The 21,887-nt window shown below is 48.3% G+C and overlaps 1 protein-coding gene across 1 annotated transcript in view; it reads left to right on the plus strand.

The window, feature by feature from the left end:
• Positions 1 to 21,887, plus strand: part of TAF8 (TATA-box binding protein associated factor 8) — a 146,146-nt gene that overhangs the window by 17,525 nt on the left and 106,734 nt on the right. Inside the window, exon 2 of the mRNA XM_085647188.1 lies at positions 3,959 to 4,115. Coding sequence (XP_085503314.1) covers positions 3,959 to 4,115 — 157 coding nt within the window. The remainder of the gene's footprint in view (positions 1 to 3,958; positions 4,116 to 21,887) is intronic.

The following is a 21,887-nucleotide window of genomic DNA, read 5'->3' on the forward strand; positions in this document are numbered from 1 at the left end:
TACCGGGTTTAAGCATCATCTTGAAAAGACCTTGATGGTACCACCCCAAAATATTGAGCCCTTTTACCGCCACATACACCTTCCCAGTAATTACCCTGTTTTTGAATACCAGATCATCCTCAAAGAACCCCAGGAGGTCTATTTTCCGTCCCTCATAAGAAACTGGTGAACGGTCTGGAGGTTGAAGGGGTCTTTCTCCCCAAGTTTCGAAAAACAGATCTTGAGTAATCATGGTAATTTTTGCACCAGAATCGACTAAAAGATTGAGTGGTTTTCACCCCACAATAATCTCGGCAATAGGATCAACACATTCACTTGATTCATCAATCGTGCCCACAAATTCATTCGTAACAGATACAACAGATATAACTTCAGGATCAGAGTCTTGATCTGACTCCATAACACAAGCAACAGATCTTCTGTTAAATTTACGCTTCATGCATACTTTTGCAAAGTGTCCAATCTTCTTGCAATAATTGCAAGTTACATTAGCTCCAGGACACTTAGCACCTTTAATGTGGGGTGGATTTCCACAACGATAGCACATTTGCCTTGAATTTTGACATTCCACAGTACTTTTACCAGGGTTTGAATATTTGTGTGCACTGCCCTTGGGCAAAGATAACTTGTTATCACTAGTTTTGACTTTAATATTAGAAGCGACCACATTTACAGTATCAGTGGGTTTATCCTCTAGCTCCTTTAAGGATACTTGTGACGTTTCAATGCTCTTTGCAATTTTCACAGTCTCATCCAGAGAAGGATTGGCTAACGACAGCAGTTTTTGACGGATTTGCTTGTCTCTACAGTGGCAGACGAATTGATCACGGATCAGTTGGTCAGTGAATGCTTCAAATTGGCAAAAAGAAGCAAGTCTACGTAATGCAGAAATGTAAGAGTCAACATCTTCATTTTCAGATTGGTATCTTTTAAGAAATGTATGACGGAATACCATTAAACTGGGTTGTTTGTCAAACCTGGTCTTCAGCTTTAGTATAGTGTCCTGATAAACATCCACTACATCATCAGGCAAATGAACAATTTCTGGCAAGTGTTTGAAAATGGAGCACCCCTCAAAACCAAGTGAATGTAGCAGTAGCCATTTTTTCCGTTCACTGTTGAATCTTGACGCACCTATTGCTCCCAAATACGTTTGAAACGCATCAAACCAAATTTCCCACCTTACAGGTGGTTCCCCTGGAGATTCAAGGAAAGAAGGAGGAGGAGCAACAGATTGCATAGTGAAAACTATGTGAAGTTAGATATTGCGTCAACCACGGGAACAAGAGAAAAGTGAATTTGCGAAAAGACAAAAAAAACTGTAAAATTAAATATTTCAAAATGACCTTGACACTACTAGAAGAAACACATGGAGCCAATTTGTAAATGCTTGCTTGGAACAGCACGACCAAAATATAAACGTATATGAATAGCTGTGGTAGTAAAAACGCTTACTGAAAAATGAAGTAAAATAGAGTCAGAGTACAATGGTGTGTGAATCACCATGAATGGAATCACACTTCATGAAAATAAAAAACGTAGACTGCATGAGGCGTGTGGATCACCACTGTTCTGTAAGTATTTTGAACTATCCAGCGTTAACAAAGAAGGTGTGTGAATCACCGTAGAATAAATCACACACAACGTAGTAGATTTAGGGCAGCTAGCAACCTTTCACAGAGAGATCTGAAACGGACTCGCAGCTGAGCGCAGCGTTACCGGGTTGCTAGGATGCAGTGCCCTGACGTAGGAGGTGTTTTCTTTTCCGTGCACAAGGAACGTTGCCAAGCAACAGACGAGAGCTTTGCTGCGCATGCGCGTGTTGGAGAAACGCTTCAATTTTGACAAAAACGCCAAAAGAAGGAAACCGGAGAAGTCTTGAAATTACACCGAAAGGACTCTGGAGGTTTCCGAAAATCAAAGGGGCATTTTCAAAAGAAAATTGTGGTGCCCTTTCGTCGAATAGTGAAACGCCCTTTCGGCCCTCTCGGCACCGTCTTCTCGAGTGCACAACGCGTGGAGCAGCCGATTCCCGATGATATTTTCCAAAATCGAGAAACAGGGACAGTATTACCGCATGGCAGGGAGAAGACGAGAGTCCATGGCCATCAATGCTTGAAAGTAGTTGCACGCAGGGTAGAGCGTGTTGCTGTGCAGCTGGAAACGATCGTCGCCAAGAATTGTAGTAATCGACTCGAGGGTGAGTAGAGTTGAATTCGTGTTTATTTGATAAAGCTGCACAGCAGACGAGAGCAATGGTCAACAACCTCCAACACCAATCGCTCTTCTCGCTTGTCTCAACCCCACAGTTCTATTCTTGGTAGCTAGGCAACATAACATTCCACAGCATATAATACAGGCAATGGTAAACAGCTGTGAACAGGCAATGTGTACAAGTGTGGAGTATAACACCCATTTACAGCACTGTTTTCATTGTGCAGGAGACTCGCTGAATAGCACTCCAGCTGAAGCATTTAAACGATCGGAATTAATCTTCCTGGGACGGTTGTGTTTTCACAAAAAGTAGGAGAATGGTTTTTCATGAATCAAAATAGCATGGGCAGGCTGTGCCCATCTGAGCCCGCCGACTTCGACCTCTGGTCTCTGGTTTAAATTGAGTTATAATACTCGCGGATTAAGTCGATGTTTTAGGGCTATAACTACCTATTTTGTTGCGGCCTGTTTTGCTCGTTGTCAACTAAAAGAATAGAGACACAGTCCTCGGTGATATAAGTAGCCTATCTAGAGGTGGAAGAGCCAAGAAATTGTAACAGGGAAAGCCGAGCAAAGGGTCTGGCTTGTCCATAGGAGGTCAGGGAGGACCAGAGCCTTGAAAATATTCGGCATGTAAATCAAGCAGCAGATTTCATACAAGAATATGTTAAAATCTCTTCAAAATTTAACTTTTTAAAATTCCTTTAACATGCAGTAGCGTTTCACTTCAATACATCAGATTATAATACTACATTGAGTGGCCTTTATTAAAAGTGATGGTTTTTAAACATGAACTTAACATTCCTGCTGCCCCCCTCTGCCCAGACGACAATGCCGTTGGTGATCTAAGATGCAAGTAAGCTTTGATGTATATCACATATGTGGCCTAGATTGTTATTAAGATAGGGCAACATTATAGTCTAGTAAATCAAACACCACAGGTTTTTGTACAGCGTACATCCTGAGCTCATTTAATTGAATATGTTCTCATATGTAATGATGGGAAAAAAGTAGGCTCTGTAACATAAAATATTTGCTTAGCATCTCACCGTTTTAACAAGTACGGAAGCATAGACTGATCCTATCCCGAATGCAGTAGGTTGGCACATGAAAGCTATATTCCTTCATGTCGGATAGAGACTGTATACGGACTTCAGCATTACCAGATTGACTCCTTGTGTGATTTATGACCTTTCTTTGCTTCATTTGAACCAACTGGATTTACACACCTCATCACAATGATTTGAAAAGAAAAGCCCTGGCCTGGACACATGATTATGTTCTCCTGGTATGCAGTGATAACGCAGTCCTAGCTCAAGGAGCCTTCCAAGCTTAGATTAAGATAACCAAATTCCTTTGGCTGGGCACTCATCTTGTGTTCTCATTTCTTTGTGATACGATTAGGTGTGGTGTAGTGCCACAGCTTTAAAGGACATTCAAATAAAAAATAAAAAATCTGAATGGCTGTTTAAAGCTTATGTAAATAAACAGGGAAAGAAAACAAAATATCTTGAGACTAGATGATGAATAAATAAAAAAAAGTGGGGTGGGGCGGAATAGGGCTGTTTGTGCACTAGTTGATATTTTGGAGGATGTGTAGTCTGGCAATGTTAGTCAAGTAATAAAGGTTATTTTGGAGAGCACCTTGGCCAGGTTAGGGATACTGTCTGTTTCCCATAGACAGCACCTAAATCTGTGATACAATGTTTGAACTTCTCTTTCACTACATATGTTTTTTCTTCAGAGATCAGGGGGGAAACACTCATCGACCCCTTCGGATAACTATTACCAGGCCCGAAGGCGCACACTACAAGTGGTGGTTAGCTCGTTGTTGACCGAGGCCGGTTTTGAGAGTGCCGAAAAAGCAGCTGTGGAAACCATGACAGAAATGTTACAGAGTTGTGAGTAATTATTGTGCCAAGATTGTTATGAAAATGTATGTCAATGCCAATATTCAGTGTTGGAGTTAATGAATGAGCAGTGCCTCATTTTGAGAAAGTAGTTCTGTGACACAGCACAAATTAATTAAATACCCATATTTTGTGCAGTGATCACTGACTTCATTTCAGAATATATTAAACATTTGTGAAAAATCTTCATAATAGCAGCTCATTAAAAACCATAAAACCACAGAACAGTTATATTTTAATTGTGTATTAATCACAAATGTATCCCATTCAATAACCAGTCTGGATTCGCCTGTAGCAAGAGAAACCACCAGTTGTTTCCAAGTTTAAATTCCAAAATTATTACTCTCCAAACATGTTTTTCAAAAGGTTCCCTGAGTCCATTTCATATGCTCATGCCATCACACACATCACTCACTGAATTTGAGTGAGCAGCTCTCCTACAGTGATCTACTCCCATTAGCGAATTCTCCACCCTTCTTGTTTTTTGAATATCTCAAAAGTTTGCTATATCATTCTTAGCCGCTGTCTAACCTAGAAACAGCAACAAACATGCTTGACGGCTAAACACATCAGAGTACCTCTGTATTTACATTTTAGGGTTTAGGCTTTATTTCCATCGTAAGGTAACCAGCAGCAAAAAATCTCCCCCTGCGGTGTATTGCTCCTTTGATGTATCCATTAAAAGCCCATCCAATTTAACCATTGTTGTATTCACCAATGTAGGAGTTGTATAAACATTAATAATTACCCATCTTTGTCCACTCGTCCAATCTGCAGCCATTACATAGCAATCCAGTGGGCCTATCCACTTCTCTTTCCATTTTTTCATTATTAAAATTGCAAATCACCTCCATCTTGTGTAAACTCCACATGAGTTAACTGTTAGAAAAATATCTTCCCAATACAATTTATTTACTACCAAACAGACTCTTAACAACAGCATATTAGGTTTATGTCTTTTGACTGTTTGCTGCATTGAGCCCATCCTAATTAGATCTCTTAGCAATTTAACTCATAACATCTTAGCAGGATTCACCCCTTCTCTTTCATCCCCTATCATCAATGAATTTTAATCTGTTTTGGTTTTCCTCCCTCCTTCATAAACTTCCTCTGTTAATCACAAGTCCACCTGTCATTGTAACCTCTTTTCCCTCCAAGTTCCTGATCATTCACAGTTCTGCCTACCCCGCATTTCCCAGCAGTGGACATCAATGAACCACCTTTTATTATAGGATGCGCCTATTCCCTGCAACTCCCCTAAACTTTATCCACCTGGTTCCCTTTGTCCCCCTTCCTATCTTACTTTATGTAATGCCTTAAGGGTTCCCTCCCGTTGCTTGACCCTTTAAGGAAGGGGAAGGCTCACTATCTTTATGGCTGGCAGTGAAAAGTCTCTCTGTCGTATCGTAGCTTCTTGCTCTTCTTTTTCCCAGAGCCTGGCACCGTAAGAACGACCTACCCAGCACTTTTAATGTCTTCCTCTTCTTTTGCAAAACCATAGACATCTCTTCCCCCCCCCCCCACTGCTTGAACTGACCTCACCTTACCCTTGATAATGGCAAGCCTCACATCTCTTCCACTCCTTTAATCTCAGAGCTCAGTGCTACTGTTTCCCTCTGCTCCTTGTGTTATCAGTTTTTCAGCCCAGATCTTCTTTGTATAGTGGTTTCATCATATTCTCAACATACACAGCCTTTCCTTCCGTCACATTTGCACTCGTCCCAGCAATCGCTGCTCTTTCGTTCTTACAGTCCTGTTCTGTGCCTGTGTCTCAGTATATTTTCCCTACCAGATTTTTCCAAGCCTCCTTTGTTGTAGGCGTATTTTGACTTTCTTTGCCTCTCTCACAGTCTTTGTTTCTCTGGTACGTGCCTGCTGCTCTGTTCAATATCAGGCATCTATGGGCATGTTGAAAAATATGCTTGCTTTGACATAGGACCCTTAACTTAGCATTGAACATCAACATGTATTGATTCTTCATGCCTCTCACTTCAGCTTCATCTCATCAAATGAAGTTCACATTTTCTGCACCTGCAGTGCATAGTTTGGTGACCCCATTATTGTTGCTTTATGCAATTTAAGTTGTTGTTTATGTTTTTTTACCTTTTGAAAAAATTAAACCCATCATGTGGCACAGCTTTTGCCCATTACAGCTACAGGAGAAGCAGTGAGGTTGAAGGCTTCTCGTCAGAGTTGTGTGGGTCATCTCTATTATGAAACTGCGGGATGATTTGCCTTCGACTATGCAGCTACAGAACCAATGTGGTAGAGACTGCTCAGGATATTTCCTACCTCTTCTTCAGGCAGTCACCAAATTTAATGTTCTTCTTCATAGACTGCCTTTCTGCATTGTCTGCTCTACTTTCAACAAACTTTCTTTTCTTTTGTAAAGAGATAGTGTTTTATGACATGTTAGTTGATAAATTGAAAACTCATGGACACCCACTTGTGTTTTAAAGAGCTTCTTTGGGGGAGACAACTAGTTCGAGTTAGACCTAGCTCCAGCAAAAGAAGAGGAGAAAAGACTAGTCTTTCAAGTATTTTCCTGGATTTGGGTAAATCTGTGATAGAGCATAAGTGGAGTATGAGAAGTTGGCCTGGTATATGCTGTCCACTAATTAAAGTGGGCACCTTGTACCAGTCCAAACAACCCTTATTGATGATTAGGTTAAAGACCATCTTTATTGAAAGCTATCCTAGTGGTAGCTATGGAGAGCAGCCTTCAGGCTAAGTCATGAAGGAATGTAAAGCAGCTTGGTTTACCAGATTATAACCTCCTGACTGACCAAATGAAAGGAGAACCACACAAGGTATATATAAAAATATGTATTTATTTCTAAACACTCTCTACTAACCTCTTTATGAGATTAGAGAACAAGATACACAATATTAAAGCACTAGAACGACAGCATAATATACAATGGGCCCCAGGGGGAGACAAAACCATATATTAAGAAAGAGGTATAAGAACCACGACTTGACTAGACACAGTGCCTAGAGCACGTAGAATCGCTGGGACCCCAAGGAACCACCCAAGATAGTGACACAGGGGACCCACGGGGGACGCGTGCAGTGTGAGAACACAGTTGCGAGCTCCGTACAATCCTATGGGAAAGTCGCGGTTGGACTTTAAAGATTAAGGACACTTAGGAGTGGACATGGAGCAAACCCATGGAGACTTAGAAGATTCCAAGGCCAGCACCCATGTGGGCACCGGAGTACTCGTGTTACCTAACCCAGGGAAGCTGGGTGCATAGGTGTCAAATGGTGTCAGGAATCTTCGTCGTTTTCAAAGGAGAGTTGCTGCAAAGTGCTGCTGCCATGAAGAGGAAAAGTGTCCGGTGTGATCTAAGCCTGGATCGGAGATGTGAAGAACCTGAAAGCAGAGGGGACAGGGTCTGGGTCACTTCGGGGTGACCAGGGGCACGGTAGACCAGTGCCCACCAATGTCTGGTGTTTCAGGTGCAAAGAGGTGAAGCTTGACTCCACTGCCACGGGGACCAGGAGACGACGACGACCACAGTCGGCAGGCGAGCTGTCCCACGAAGGATGTCGAGTGCTGGGGGGTCGGTGTCCAGGTTGGAGACCAACAAGCCTTGGCAACGGCAACCCACGCGGTGAGAGTAAAAAGGCTTCGGTGTGGACCCGCAAGGTCATGTGGACTCCCCAAGTGATGGAGAGTCGGGGCACGTCTGGAGCAACCAGGTAAGCCGGTTGAAAGTTTAAGTACCCTTCTCAGGGACCCACAAGTCGACAGACAAGGGATCGCGAAGGGACCTCGAGAGGAATCACTAAATACCAGCCCACGGGACACTTTCGGAGTGTAGGCCTGTAATCTTCAGTGGAATCACTGCTCGGGGTCTGGACTACAAGTAGCCAAAAGCACAGGCATCGCCAAAAAGCATATGCTGCTGCAAATGTGCACAGTGTCCAGGGGTTCGGGTTGCACGGTCCCCACGAGAGCTTTGGATCTCAGGTTTGCTGAGAGCATGGATCGGCCTCGGAAGCTTGGAAACCCACCTCCTGTGTTGCAAAGTCTTCGGAGTCCTTCAGGAGCTGCGTAGTTACAAACCAGATAGATGCGTCTTTGGTGCCTGCCTTGCAGGGGAGTAACTCCTTTACTCCAAGGGAGATTCTTCGGTCATCCAACGTCGTGTAGATAGTTGAAGTTCTGGGATTCTGTAGCAGAGTTCCAGCCAGGTAAATCTAAAGTCCTGTAGCCAGGGGTTCCTACTTTATACCCAAGGAAGGGGTGGGACAAACTCTGGGGAGCCACCTATGGGAGGGTCAGGATAGAGGGGTGGTACACCCATGTCCTTTGTCCAGTTTCGCACCAGAGCAGGGGCTGGTAGCCCCTGCAACCGGTTTGAGCTGGACTATGCACAGGGACACCAAATGAGCCCCCAGTGCAGACATTAAAGCACTCTAGGAGTGCACCCACCCAGCCCCAATACACTAAAGCCTGTCTGTGAGGTGGTTACACCTCCCTGTGACAGGAAACCTATCGTCCAGCCTCCCCTGCCGGAGTTTCGTCCAGCAGCAGGAGGGCAGACTCATATCTGTGGCTGGCAGCATCCATTTTGTGATGCCAGGATTCTGTAAAGCTGGTACCGGGTGTACCTGTGAAGTCATATTTCTCCCTCTAGTAGGGTGGAATCATACCTCCTCCGCCAGTTACTGGCGGGGAGGTATGATTCCAAGGCGTTTGACACCAAACACAACATGTTTTTATGCAGCCATTCCAAAGCTAGCATTTACCACGAGGTTATAATGCATTTGGGAGTATATGGTTTTGCTGCATCACAAACAACCCCGGAATAAAGGTTCTGAAGGCTGCAGAGGGGCTCTGCTCATGCATGGGCACTCTCTTACATAAAACCCAGCAGCACCCTGCCTTCAGGATTGATAAGGCCTGCTATAGGGGTGGCATAATACATGCTGCAGCCCCTGAGAGGCCTCTGGGGTACCTATGCCCTGGGTATATAGTATACCATATGCTAAGGACTTATAAGGGTACCCCAAAATCCAATCTGAAGTGTACCTAAAGTACATGCAATCCGTTTTAGGGAGAAAGTAGATAGACTGGGGTCCTGATTAGCAGGATCCCAGTCAAACGAAGTCAACCAGCAAAACACCAGACAAAAAGTGGGGGTAACCATGCAGTCCGATTCCACCTTCCTACATTGAGTGGGAGTAAGTTCCACAGGATGGAGTCCAGGACCATGAAACGTCTCACCACCACTTTGTGATTTCAAATGGGGAGCTTTAGACTGATAGAGATTAGAAGACAACTGGCTGAAGAAATCAACAGCACCCAGGAAAAGCAGGAGGCATGGCGTCATTATTTGTGCTAAACTTATTTCTGCTCTGGAGGTTTCTTGCCTACATCTTATCTGAGGAGAGTCAACTCCTCTTTAGCAAGGTCAATTGAAATTTCTAGTGTGACCATACACTCATTCATGGTTTTGAGCAAATCTCCTGCTTCGACTTCCATCTGCCCTTCTGCACCACATACATTTTTGCATTTTTTACCCCTTCTTGTTTTAGTGTGTATTTAGTCATTTCGTGCTGCTACCGCCTTCCTTTTTGTTTGTCTGTATCCTCCCTTTCCCAGTCACCGCGAAGCTCCTGAATCAAAATGTCTTATACTCCAATGTCTTGTAACAAATCCAGGATTCTCTTACCCAAATTTGTCTACCTTGCTCGGATTCCTGGTCACTAGTATTCCTGGGCTCCTGCTCTAAGGAAGTCCCGACCTCTGGAGCTACTTCAGGTCCCCAGACCCATTTTCATAAAGAATTTGTTTCTTACAGATGTTTACCAAGTTTATGTCGCTTTCCAAGTCCGCTGTAGTTTCAGTAACTCTTCATCATTTCCTCTCAGCTTCCTTTTCCTCTTCTATCAGTTATCCACTACAGCTTTAGCCTTACCTTCTGTTCACTGATGCATTTCATCTCGCTTCCCACACGTGCTTCAGTCCAAATCCATCTACACTCTTGCTCTCAGGTAGTCTGCAGCCACTTCCCTCCAAGTCTCAACTCACCAGTTTCAGCTAATTTTATGTCCTTTCAGGATACTCTGTGCTTTCTTTCTTCTCTCTTATACTTTGTTAGAACGCTGGTGCCTTTTGCCTTAACCAGTTACCATTGACTTCCCGATTGGTGAAGCTGGAGATACTGTACATCCAGGTAGACCCAGGCTTTCCAGGAGGCTGCTGGCGCTCACCTGTTCCCCCTCCTGTGTATTCTCTTTTTTATCACACACTTTCCTTCTTTGAGAAAGAAGAGGGCGCTTCCATTCACACCTCATCTGTCTGATTCCTTTTAAAGTACACCACCTTACCAGCAGCACTTCTTTATTCCCTATCCTGTGACCTCCTCCTGGGAAATTCTGTCTCTTGCCAATTTTCATTACTGGAATCCAGGAGACCCCCACAGAATCATTATTGTAGTCTGGGGACACCGTCCCGAAGCAATGGTTGATTATTTGAATGTCAAAACAATAGAAAAAAGCAAGCATTCATCAGAAATGTACACAAAAGATGACATATTTTATTTAATTCACAAACAAATATATTGAAAAAATATTTATTTTTAATGGAAAGGCTGGAACTTTTCTAAATTCAACTGAGACCACCATGTTATATTCTTGTTGATGCACTTGTACTGACTGCTCCCACTAATCGATCTGAGGATACCAACTTACTTTTTGGCCTCCTATTTGATATTTCTTCAAATTTACAGAACGTTTTAAATGTTACATGTTGCTTCTTTATTTATCTGTACTTTATTAATCGGTTATATTTAATTATCTGAGCAGTCCTGGACCTCCCCTGGGTAAGCATCGCAGACCTCCAGGGTTCTCTGGGACAAAGGTTAAGAACCACTGTTCTCAACGCATTTTGTGTCCTGTGTTTCTTTCCTATTAGACCCTTGGTTCTCCTTTCAGCACTAAGAGAACCTTTTGTTTGGCCATCACACTGTTAGCGTGTGATGGCCTCTTCTTCCTCCTCCTGTCTGGTTTATTTATTTTTTAAAGTTGCCATCGGCAACAGAAAACCACTTCCTGTCGCTGTTTTTTTCCCGTGCTCCTATCACATGCCTGCAGCTGCAGTCACTGCACGGTCAATAAGGTGTCAACATTTAAAGGCAGAAATAAGATACAAATATTTAATGCATTCTTTTTTTAAATTTCTAATTGGCTTTTATCCTTTACTATTCTCCGCTGTTTTCTAGGGCGTGTTTATTATTTTTCTCTAATTTCCAAAAAAAGGATTTCTTGATTTAGCTTGTGCTTCCCGCCACCCGCCCCTCCCTTCACTGCTTGAGCAGTGCAGTTTCTTTCTTTGTCCCTTCTCACTGCCTGCATACATATTTAGCCTCACCCCTGCATTCTGCAAACTCATTACTTAAATGCTCCTTCTGGACGGGCACTTGGCAGAGCCAGAACTCTCATACGCCTTTCCCTCTGCAGCTCTAGTCATCGCAGTATGAGCATGATGAACACCATACTTAAACAGTGTAACGACTTCTCACATTTGCCACAATTGTTGTTTTGGACACATGAACTCGTCTGCATGTGATTCATGATGGTGGGTCTATTATTTCAGAGCTTGTTGTCTCGCGCTTGCCATTGGTACCAGGTCAAAGAAGTAGGGTCCAGGTGCTGTGCGCACCCAAAGATCCAACTGGAAACATATCAGTACTGCAGGCCTATGTGCAGGGAGTGGAAGGCAGAGGCCGGTGAGGGATTTCATTTGCAAAACCGCAAGAGCCTTGTGTAATGTAATCTGGTGCTCATGTAAAGAGCTTCCATGTACGTGGGCTGAGATAGCGCTGTTAAAAACTGCAAAAAAAGAAAAACATCGAGAGAGAGAGGGTGGTTTATAACAGGCACAGAGTGCTAAGAATAAGTTGAGGAAATACCAATTCTGATTAAATAAATTGGCTAGCAGAGCCTCAAACAATTAATTTCTAAATGAGCATATTTTGGGAAAACTTACTAAAAATACACAAACAACGCTGTTTGAAAAGGTCTGCCAGGACTGCCTCCCCAAGTTACTCCTGTGGTTCATCGAGGGTGCTGGCAGTGTTGATCAAATATCACCGACATTTTAGTGTTGAAAAGTTACCAGGTATGTGGGTCTCAGCCACCCCTTGTCTTTTTCTCATGTGGGAGGATGTTATAGTGCTTGCTACGACCGTCGATGTGAGTTATTTTGTACTCCAGTGCATCCTCTCAATTGAGCCAAAGGTTTGTGGTCCAGTCGCCCAAGTTCTGTCCTGTATCAGCACCAGAGTTCAACCTGCATGAGTACAGTTTGTTACCCACTACTCACACCAAGATTTGCCCAATCATTACAAGTGCATCGATTGCTTTGGTCATTTGGTGACCTTTGGTTAACCAAAAAAAAAAGTGAACGGTGTCGTTCACACAAGTATTTATAACCCTCTTATATTCAGCCTACAAATCCTGCTGAAAATCAAATCTAGTTTCACATTCACCCGTCCCTCCTAAGGCTACGCTAAGGCTCATGAGAAACTAGGGCAGAAGGATGACACTTAGTAGCACACTAAATGTATTTGCAGCACTTCGGCAACTCTTGCCACTGAGAAATGTTGTCCAGAGTAAAAGACTGAAGATTACTACAGATTGGTGACAAGTAGCAATCCCCACCCAGCTCGCAGTTTTATAATGTCCACTGACCCCCATGTTATTTTGTTGTTCATCTTATTGCATAAGCGCTATAACAATTCTCATGTTCGTATCTCTGACCTTGAAGGCACAAGATTCTACTATTGTTGTGCCTGTCTTCATTTCTTTTACTTTGTAGTTTGCTAATATAAACAAAGACCCATAATCTTACATAGCTTAGAATGGATCGAACAACCATATAATATATTGTGGGCACAAATGAACAGTAAAGGGTCTGCAACTACAGTTTCTTAACCTGACAAGTGAAATCGGAAATGTTGTCTCTTAGAAAACTTGTCAAAAAATAACTCTGGCATCTATCCCACGCTACTCCACAAGTATACATTCCTCCCCATCTATATACACATGCCCCAGCACACGTTCTTCCACCTCTATCCTGCAACAGCCACCACATCTACTACATGTACTGCTCCATGTATTTAAAATATTCTCCCCACTGATAGGCCACAACCCCATTTCTGTTCTACCCACCATCCTCATTAATCCAATGTCTACACACACCTATCCCACAAGCTAATTCTTTTGTTTCACATGTGTTCTCGCACATCTGTTCCACAAGCCAGTCTATCCTATTACACAAATCACCTCCTCTTCTTCCACATCTGTCCATACACCTAGTTTACAGATCATGACACTTTCATCAGATGTACCACCACACTTGTTTCACGCCCCCTCCGAACATCTATTCTACATAGGCTGACTGTAACACTTTGTTCCATGCATCCACCACATCTACTCCCCATGTGCCCATATTTATACCAGCAGCTGATCTCTCCCATTCCACACGTTCCTTCATATCCTCTTCCACATGTCAACACATCTATCCTACAAGCCCACTTCTCCAATTCCATATGCTTCCCACAGTGTACGTCCTTGTCACTGAGATGCTTTAGCAGAGCTGTTCACGTTTTCATTGATACATGTAGTGCAACCTTGAATAGGCTCTTGTGCCTCTGTACTGAGAAGTGTGCGGGTCGTATTCGTACTTGTAACGTTTTCTCCAGAGACCCGCCAGCGCCGTCCAAGGCTCTAATTTGGCTGGTCCAGCTCGCAGTGGGCAGGGGACGCTGCTACACCACCACACCAGCCCTCGGGGACTCCTAGATACAGGCTGCAACACATGCCAGGAGGCTCTGACATCTTTCCTGCACCGGAGGCGCTACAATGCTCCAGCGCGGGACGCCACTACACCAGCCCTCGGGGACTCCTAGATCCAGGCTGCAACGCGCCAGGAGGCGCTGACGTCTTTCCTGCGCCGGAGGCGCTACAAAGCTCCAGCGGTGCTCCCGCAGCGCGGGACGTGCGTGGGCTTACCCGGGCCCACGCCCGGAGGAGGCTGGTCTGGGCCCGGTCCCTTGGTTTTTTGTATCCGGCTATCAAACTGACCTCAACTGACTTCAATATTCGTCACACAACTAGGGGCAGTTTGACAGGAACAGCTTTGCCTAAGTAAGTTGATCTACTACTCCTCTACTTGGAATGGTGGCCAAATTGAAACCACTGGGGAGGGAAGTGGGTACCCCAAAAACAGATACATTCCACACTAGACTGCTTCCTCCTACGGGCCGCTAAGGCTATTGATAAGGAGGTACAGGTTGCTGAGCGACGTTTGTCAGTGGAGGGGGGGTTCAGCTGGCCATAACGCGGAGGGTATCATACATGTTTCCCTCATAAGTGACTCTACATTAATAGTACGTACTAGAAGCCCATCAGCCACACCCACCGCTCAGTGCCCCTCCCCATTACCCACTACTATTCCTGTATATGAAATCCCAGCAAAAAAGAAAAAGAAGGTTAAACACTTGGAACCTCTGAGGGCCATACGGACTAGATCCAAGAAAAAGACTCAAGACTTGGCCCCAGAAGCCATAGCTGACAGTTTGCATAGTCCACCTCCTCTGATTGACTCTAACACTAACTCAACTTTCCAATATGAAGGATTATCCTTTCAAATTATTACGACACTAATATCATGTATCGAAAGTACTGTTGCCAAATTTTTTTTACCAATCCTGGCTAGAATCGAAAAACTGGAATCAAGTGTGGAACTAATGCATAAAACGGTGGTGGATATATTATCTGGGACACGGGCAATTACGAAATTACACGAAGGGGGGGGGGTTGATTCTCACAGGGACACAAATCCTGGCGAGGGGCCCTCTGGTAGAAATATAGTTGCCCAAACCTGTATCCCACATATAGGAATCGCCATAAAGGCTACCAGGGCTGCACCGCTTAAACAGACAGCTACTCCGGCAACAGAGATGAGGGGGCCTACAAAAAAGGGGATTCCATTAATCCCCAAATCTAATGAGAATGAAGAGGGTAAAACTCCCAGCCCTCCCACTGCAGCAAGGGATAGATTAGATTTGCCACCGGACGCTACCCCTTGTGGTCATTTTGGCTAACGTTCCACCCACAGAGTCCCCCCCCAGTATGAATCTTGGGGAGTCACTAAGGAATAAATCCCTCCACTGGCTTAATTCTAAACTGGGGCTGAGGGGCATACTTTTTGCTGACCTTAAAATGTCAAGGCAGATAGGCTGGATCGGCAGAGACCCTAAGGCGTTTGCGGGTGACTGTATAGTTATATAATTTATATCTCCAAGACTAGTCAGTCACCTATTATGCAGATTTAAATCCCTGCGTGTAAATGAAGAGCAAATCATGGTTCTCCCGCTTGGCTTTTTTTTTTTTTTTACAAACCCCCGATGCAATGTAATAGTCAACCAAATGTATTGACCCCACTTTGCCCACCAACACTAGGCACACAGTACCATCCACCTCCAATTGTTGGAGCAAACTATGCACATTTTCCCCCATTTTCTATCCCCGCTTCGAATAGATTTGACACCCTTTCTAATCTCGCTGGGGTAGACTGACTAAATGATAATTTATCTACGATCATTCAAGTGCAAAGATCTGGCACCCCGTCTTTTGATACAAACTCGCAGCTATGTCCTAGCCCTGGAGATATAATGACCTTGTCATCTTTTTTTTTTTTTATAAATTGTTTTTATTTGTCAATATACACATACATTGCCGGCCCCTGTAACCCCAGAGGTATCGGCCCAGGCAACACACTGATCATGACATTGACAATTTTATCATAAGAGGATACTTGGAATGCGTTTCAGGTGGAAAACCAACTTCCCCAACTCCCCCCCCCCCACCCCCCCCCACCTCCCAACTCCCTCCCCCTGACCGCACCATAGTGTACCCAACCAATGACATCCCGTCTTGAGCACAAACCGGACACATCCATTCCCCATCCCTGTGTGTACCCCCCCCGGGGGAAACTAAATATACCCCTCCTCCGGAACTGGCTCCAGGGGGAGACCCCTATAGTCTGCCCGCCTCTTCCAAATCTTAAAATGTTTTCGGGGGCACCCCCTAGCCACAAAGATAGGGAGCTCCAGACCCATGTTGAAGTCCAAACCCCTCTTCCACACATTCAGCGAGGGGGCTGTCGGCGCTTTCCATGCCCTGGCGATATCCCTCTTGGCCAGTATAAGACCTAGCAGCAACAGGTGCCGCTTGTATATGTTGCCACCAATGTCCTCCATGATATGCAGGAGTGTCAACTTGGGGTCCGCGGGCAGATCCCACCCCAACACCTCGGATAAACATGCCAACACCCCTCTCCAAAACCGATACAACGACCCACAAAGCCACACGGTGTGAAAGAAGGAACCCTCCTCCCGTCTGCAGCGGAGACACTCCGGAGAGGTAATCAATCCCGCCCGCCACAGCCTCCGCCGGGTAAAGTAAGCCCTATGCAGATATTTAAATTGTATAAGACGGAGTCGGATAGCTATGGCTGCTCCCCGTGGCGAAGCCAGTGCATCCGTCCAGTCCGTCTCATCGAGGGGCCCAACATCGTCCTCCCATTTCCCCTTGAGCTGCTGAAGCGACGGGGCACTGTGGGTAACTAGCGATCAATATATCTTGGAGATTTTCTTGTCGTGGAGGTCTCCCATAAAAAGCTTCGCTTCCACTGGGCTGAAGTCAGCTATGGAGTCCAATCCCACCAGGCTGGGGGAGAGTGCGTGGCGAAATTGTAGATACCTATAGAACTGCGACCGGGGCATGCTGAACTCCTGTTGAAGATCCTGGAAGGACTTCAGGACACACCCACGCACCACATCGCCAATGGTGGAGATACCAAACCGATCCCACCCCTCAAACCCTGACAGGGCCGCCAACTGCGGTAGTCGCCCATTATGCTACAGTGGGGTCTCCCGCGTGAGCACGCCCCACCACCCAATGCGCTTCAGCGCCTGCCGCCAAAGTTGGAAAACTACCTGCGTGACCGTCGGCAACCGCGCCCGATGGACAGCGGAATAAAGCAAGGTGTGAAGTGTGTGTGGGGCCATGAGCCGCCGCTCCACCGCATACGCCGGGTCTCCCCCCATCCCATACCACCACTCGTTCAGCACCAGTAGGTGGGAGGCATGATTAATATGAGAGCAGATCCGACGTTGCCAGACCCCCAGTATATGTTGAAAGGAAGCACGTCCGTAAGGCTACTCGCACCACCCCGCCCTCCCACAAGAACTGACCCAGAGTCGAGTTCACCCGACGAAACCATTCCGGCGGGATCGTATACGGGTGATTCTGCAGCTGATACAGAAGGCGGGGAAGAGCCACCATCTTAAAAATCGCAGACCGGCCAAGCTAGTGAGTGGCATGCGAGTCCACAATTTGATGTCCCGACAAACCTGCTCCCACACGGGCACCACGTTTCGCCCCCAAGAAATCGCCGGGATAGGTGATAAAAATACCCCCAGGTACTGAAGCCCCCCCCCTCCGCGATCCGCACTGAGGACGCCCACTCTTGCACTGGAGTTCCGGGGATTCATAAAGAGACCCGACGTCTCACCGAATATTTGCTTGATCCGGAGCAACCGGGGCCCCGTTCGATCAAGGCTCGTCAGGAAAAAGAGGACATCATCCTCGTAAAGGGCTATTCGATCGGCCAGGCCAGTTTCCCACTCAAAGCCGGAGATCTGCGCGTCCATTCGCACCCAAAACCGCCAACGGCTCCATGGCCAGGGCGAACAAATACGGGGACAGGGGACACCCCTGGCACGTTCCACGTCGTATGGGGAACGGCCGCGAAGACGCCCCCGCCACCCTAACCGAGGCCGTGATCTCCGTATAGAGAAGCCGCACATAGGACAGGAACCGTGGCCCAAAATTCAAGCGCTGCAGCAGTAAAAACAAATGGCGCCAACTAAGGGAATCAAACGCCCGGTCCATGTCTGCCAACAAGAGGGCTGCCGGTACCCCCAGCCGCTGCACTTCAGCAATCGCCACATGGGCCCGCCGGATGTTATGTCGCGTGGCACGGGAGGGCATGAAGCCCGCCTGGTCCGGATGGACCAGCGAAGCAATATATGGCAGGAGGCGATTGGCCAAAGCCTTCGCCAGAATTTTAGCCTCCACATTAAGGAGGGAGATCGGACGATACGAGCCGTGTTCCTCCGGTGGCCTACCCGGTTTGTGGAACACTACAATCTCAGCATGCCTCCAGTCCCGGGGCAACAATCCACGCTCTCTGGCCTCCTCCACCACTGCCGTATAATGTGGGCCTAACGGTAGAAAGTACTTCTTAAAAAACTCGCTCGGGAACCCGTTCGGACCCGGAGCCTTGCCCGGGTTCAGGCCACCCAAGGCCTCCCCCAATTCCTCCGCCTTTAGCGGACGATCTAATGCTGTCCGTGCCGTTTCGGATAACACCGTGACCGGGTGATCCCTTAGAAATCGCTCCACCGCCGTTGCCGTGAGGCTCTCACAGGGGCTATATAGCCCCGCATAATAAGTAGCAAAACTATTAGCCAGCGCCCCCGGATCCACTATGGGTGCTCCCACATGATCCACTATCCCTGGGAGGTCCTGAGCATGGTACATCCCCTGGCACAACCTGTGCAGCATTGCACCCGACTTGTCTCCCCACTGATACACTCGGCTCCTAGTGGCCTGCCATACCCGACGTGCCTCGTCAATCAGCATGGAACCATATGTCTGCTGCGCATAAAGTAACTGCCGACAGTGCTCCACACGTCCCTCCTCCCGGCCCCTACGCTCCAGCTCCAGAACCTCAGCCTCCGCTCGGACTAACCCCGCTCGACGCTCACGGTGGGCCGCTGCACAGAAGGAGATATCCGCGCTGCGAAGCGTCGGCTTCAGCGGTTCCCACAACATATCCGCCCCGGACACGGAACCCACATTCCGCGACAAATACAGATCCACCGCCTCTGTCATATGCGCTCGATAGTCGTTCTGCTGCAGGTGCCACACCGAGAGTCGCCAACGAAACGACCTCCCCATCCGCAAAACCGCAGACACCGGGGAGTGATCCGAGAGCCCGCGCGGTAGGATCTCTACCGCCTCCAACCGAGACACCGCTGCCCCGGATAAGAATATGTAGTCTAGCCAGGAGAAGGAGCCATGCACCGCCGACAAATACGTGTATGCACTAGTCGCGCCATGACACCGCCTCCAGGCATCCACCCACGCCAGTCCACCCACCATCGCGTGGAGTTTCGTCGGTCCCCCTCCCCCTCTCTCCCGCCCTCTTGACAGCCGGTCCCCCTGTAGATCCATCACATCATTCCAGTCCCCTCCTATGATCCCCGGGACGTCCGGGATGTCCGCCCAGCACGCCATGAGCTGCACCGCAAATGACCAGGACAAGGGGGGGGGGGGCGTACACACTACCGAACACCACCCGCTCCGATCCAATCCGGCCCGAAACAAAGATATACCTCCCATATGTGTCTGCCCATGTCTGGGAATGCACAAACACGACCCGTTTATGAACCACGATACCCACACCCCTGGAACCCTGAACAAACCCTGCATGAAACACCTGCGTGTATCCATAGCGCTGTAGGCATAGCACCCTCGTCCCCAATAAGTGTGTCTCCTGTAGGAGTAATACGTCCGCCAATGCCCTCTTTGCATACTGCAGGATCGCCCCTCTCTTGATCTAAGAGTGCGGTCAACCCCTAATCGAAAACCCCAACTTCCCAACACTCCCCCCAACCCCGACCCCCCACCCCATACCTCACAAACATGGAAGTACCTGTCGCGGTGAGAAACTCCCCCAGGCCCAAACCGTGGACCTCAGTAGCCCTCAACCAATGGATCCCCAACATGCCCGTCCACCACCAATTCCCAAAGACCCCGCCCCCTAACTGGCTACGGCGGTGATCGCCCCCCCCATTTCTTCTGGCCCCCAGACCAAAACAGCCCCCTGCATCTAGGATGGTACAGCAGCCCGCGGCATGTCCATGACATGAAGACCAAGAAGTCTCACACCCAAGGAACCTCCGGACCCTCAAAGTCCAGTCGGCGGATGACCTGCCTCCGGGCCACCCCCCCGCCGGGCTCCCCCTGACTTATGCCGGCGGCGGGATCTGGAACGCCGCTGCCTCTTAGCGATAGTCCCTGCCACCTCAGTTTGAGAGGAGTCCGATTCCCTACCCGGAGGTGTATGAGGACGCAGCCTTACAGTCTCATCTGTCCATTTAAATACTTCCTCCGGCGAGTCGAAGAACAGTGTTGGGACTCGTATACGACCCTCAAGCGCGCTCGTTAGAGGAGAGCGTAGGATAAGTGGAGCTCCCGCAACCTGGCCTTGGCCGCTAAGAAGGACTGACGCTGCTGTTGGACCATGCGTGTATAGTCCGGGAAAATAAGTATGCGGGAATTGTTGAACTGCAGAGGCTCCTTCTCCCTGGCCTGGCGGAGGATGACATCCCTGTCATGGTAGTTCAGGAGTTTAGCGATAATCGGCCGGGGACGGGCCCCCACCGGCGGCCTCTGAACCAGAGCCCGGTGTGCCCGCTCCACTACAAAGCAGCGGGACAGCGATTCAGCCGGGAGCCAGCCCTCCAGCCACTGGGAGAGGAAACGCTCCATGTTGTTCCCCTCGCAGCCCTCCGGAAACCCCACAAAGCGCAGGTTATTCCTGCGGGCCCGCCCTTCTGCATCCTCGACCCTGCCCGCCAGGGTCCTCTGTGTGGATTCTAGGGTCGCTACCTGCTTCCAAAGCTTTGCAACCTCATCCTCCACGCTCAACACCCTGGTTTCAGTCTCTGTGATGCGGGTCACTGCGTTTCGCAGGTCTTGGCGCAGCAGCATGACATCCGAGCCCACTGCCCCAATCTTGGCATCCAACATGTCCCGGGACTGCGTTATGGCTGCTAGCAAGGCGGCATTATCCGGCACTGCCCCCAAGGGGCCCCCGGCCACCGCCCCCGCCAGGCCCGGACCCGTGAATTTATCAATGGGCCCCTGCTTCGCCGCCCCTCCACTAGGTTTGTCTCTGGTCATCGTTACAGGGTTAATGCTCCAAAGCCACCTCCGCGTAAAGCCCCCCGGGCCCCGACGGTAGATCCTCGCTCTCCCTTACGTGGCCACCTCCAGGATAGTGCCCCTGTCACCTGTCCTCCGCCCCAGTCCTCCAGGGGAAACCACGGGGCCGGGGCCTAGTCGGTCCTCCGGTATCCAGCCCATGCCGGACCAGGCCCAGTCTCTGCCCGATGAAGGGAGGCGGGGGGGCCCCTGTCCCCGGCGCTGCTTCTCCCACTATAGCTCAGGGCAGGCACGATGTCCCCTATATCCCAGCCGGTTAGGTCAACCGTGCCCAGGCTCCACCAGCAACCAGCAGGCCGCAGCCCCTTTCCAGCCGGGCCAGGCGGCCCCTCCGTAGCCCTCGCCGCTCCCAACCAAGCACCTCACCCCCCCCCCCCCGTGACCCGAACCGGCCGCCGAACCCCCTGGGACCACTGGCTCATCCAGGGGGGAGAGGGGGGGAAGACCAGTCGCAGCACACCGGGGACCAGGACGCCACCTCACCACAGGGCCAGGGCGCGCAGCATACCTCACCGTCTCACCGGCCCCTCCAGGCTGCCCCCTCAGGATCTCCGCAGTAGGGGCCAAATTATCGCTCCACCGGCAGCCCCACACAGTCTGGCCGCCACCTCCGCAGGGCGCCGCTCCTCTGCAGCCGCTGTTGGGCAGGTCCGGCTTGGCCTC

The sequence above is a fragment of the Triturus cristatus genome, chromosome 1_1 (genome assembly GCF_964204655.1).
Source record: "Triturus cristatus chromosome 1_1, aTriCri1.1, whole genome shotgun sequence".
Lineage (NCBI taxonomy): Eukaryota > Metazoa > Chordata > Amphibia > Caudata > Salamandridae > Triturus > Triturus cristatus.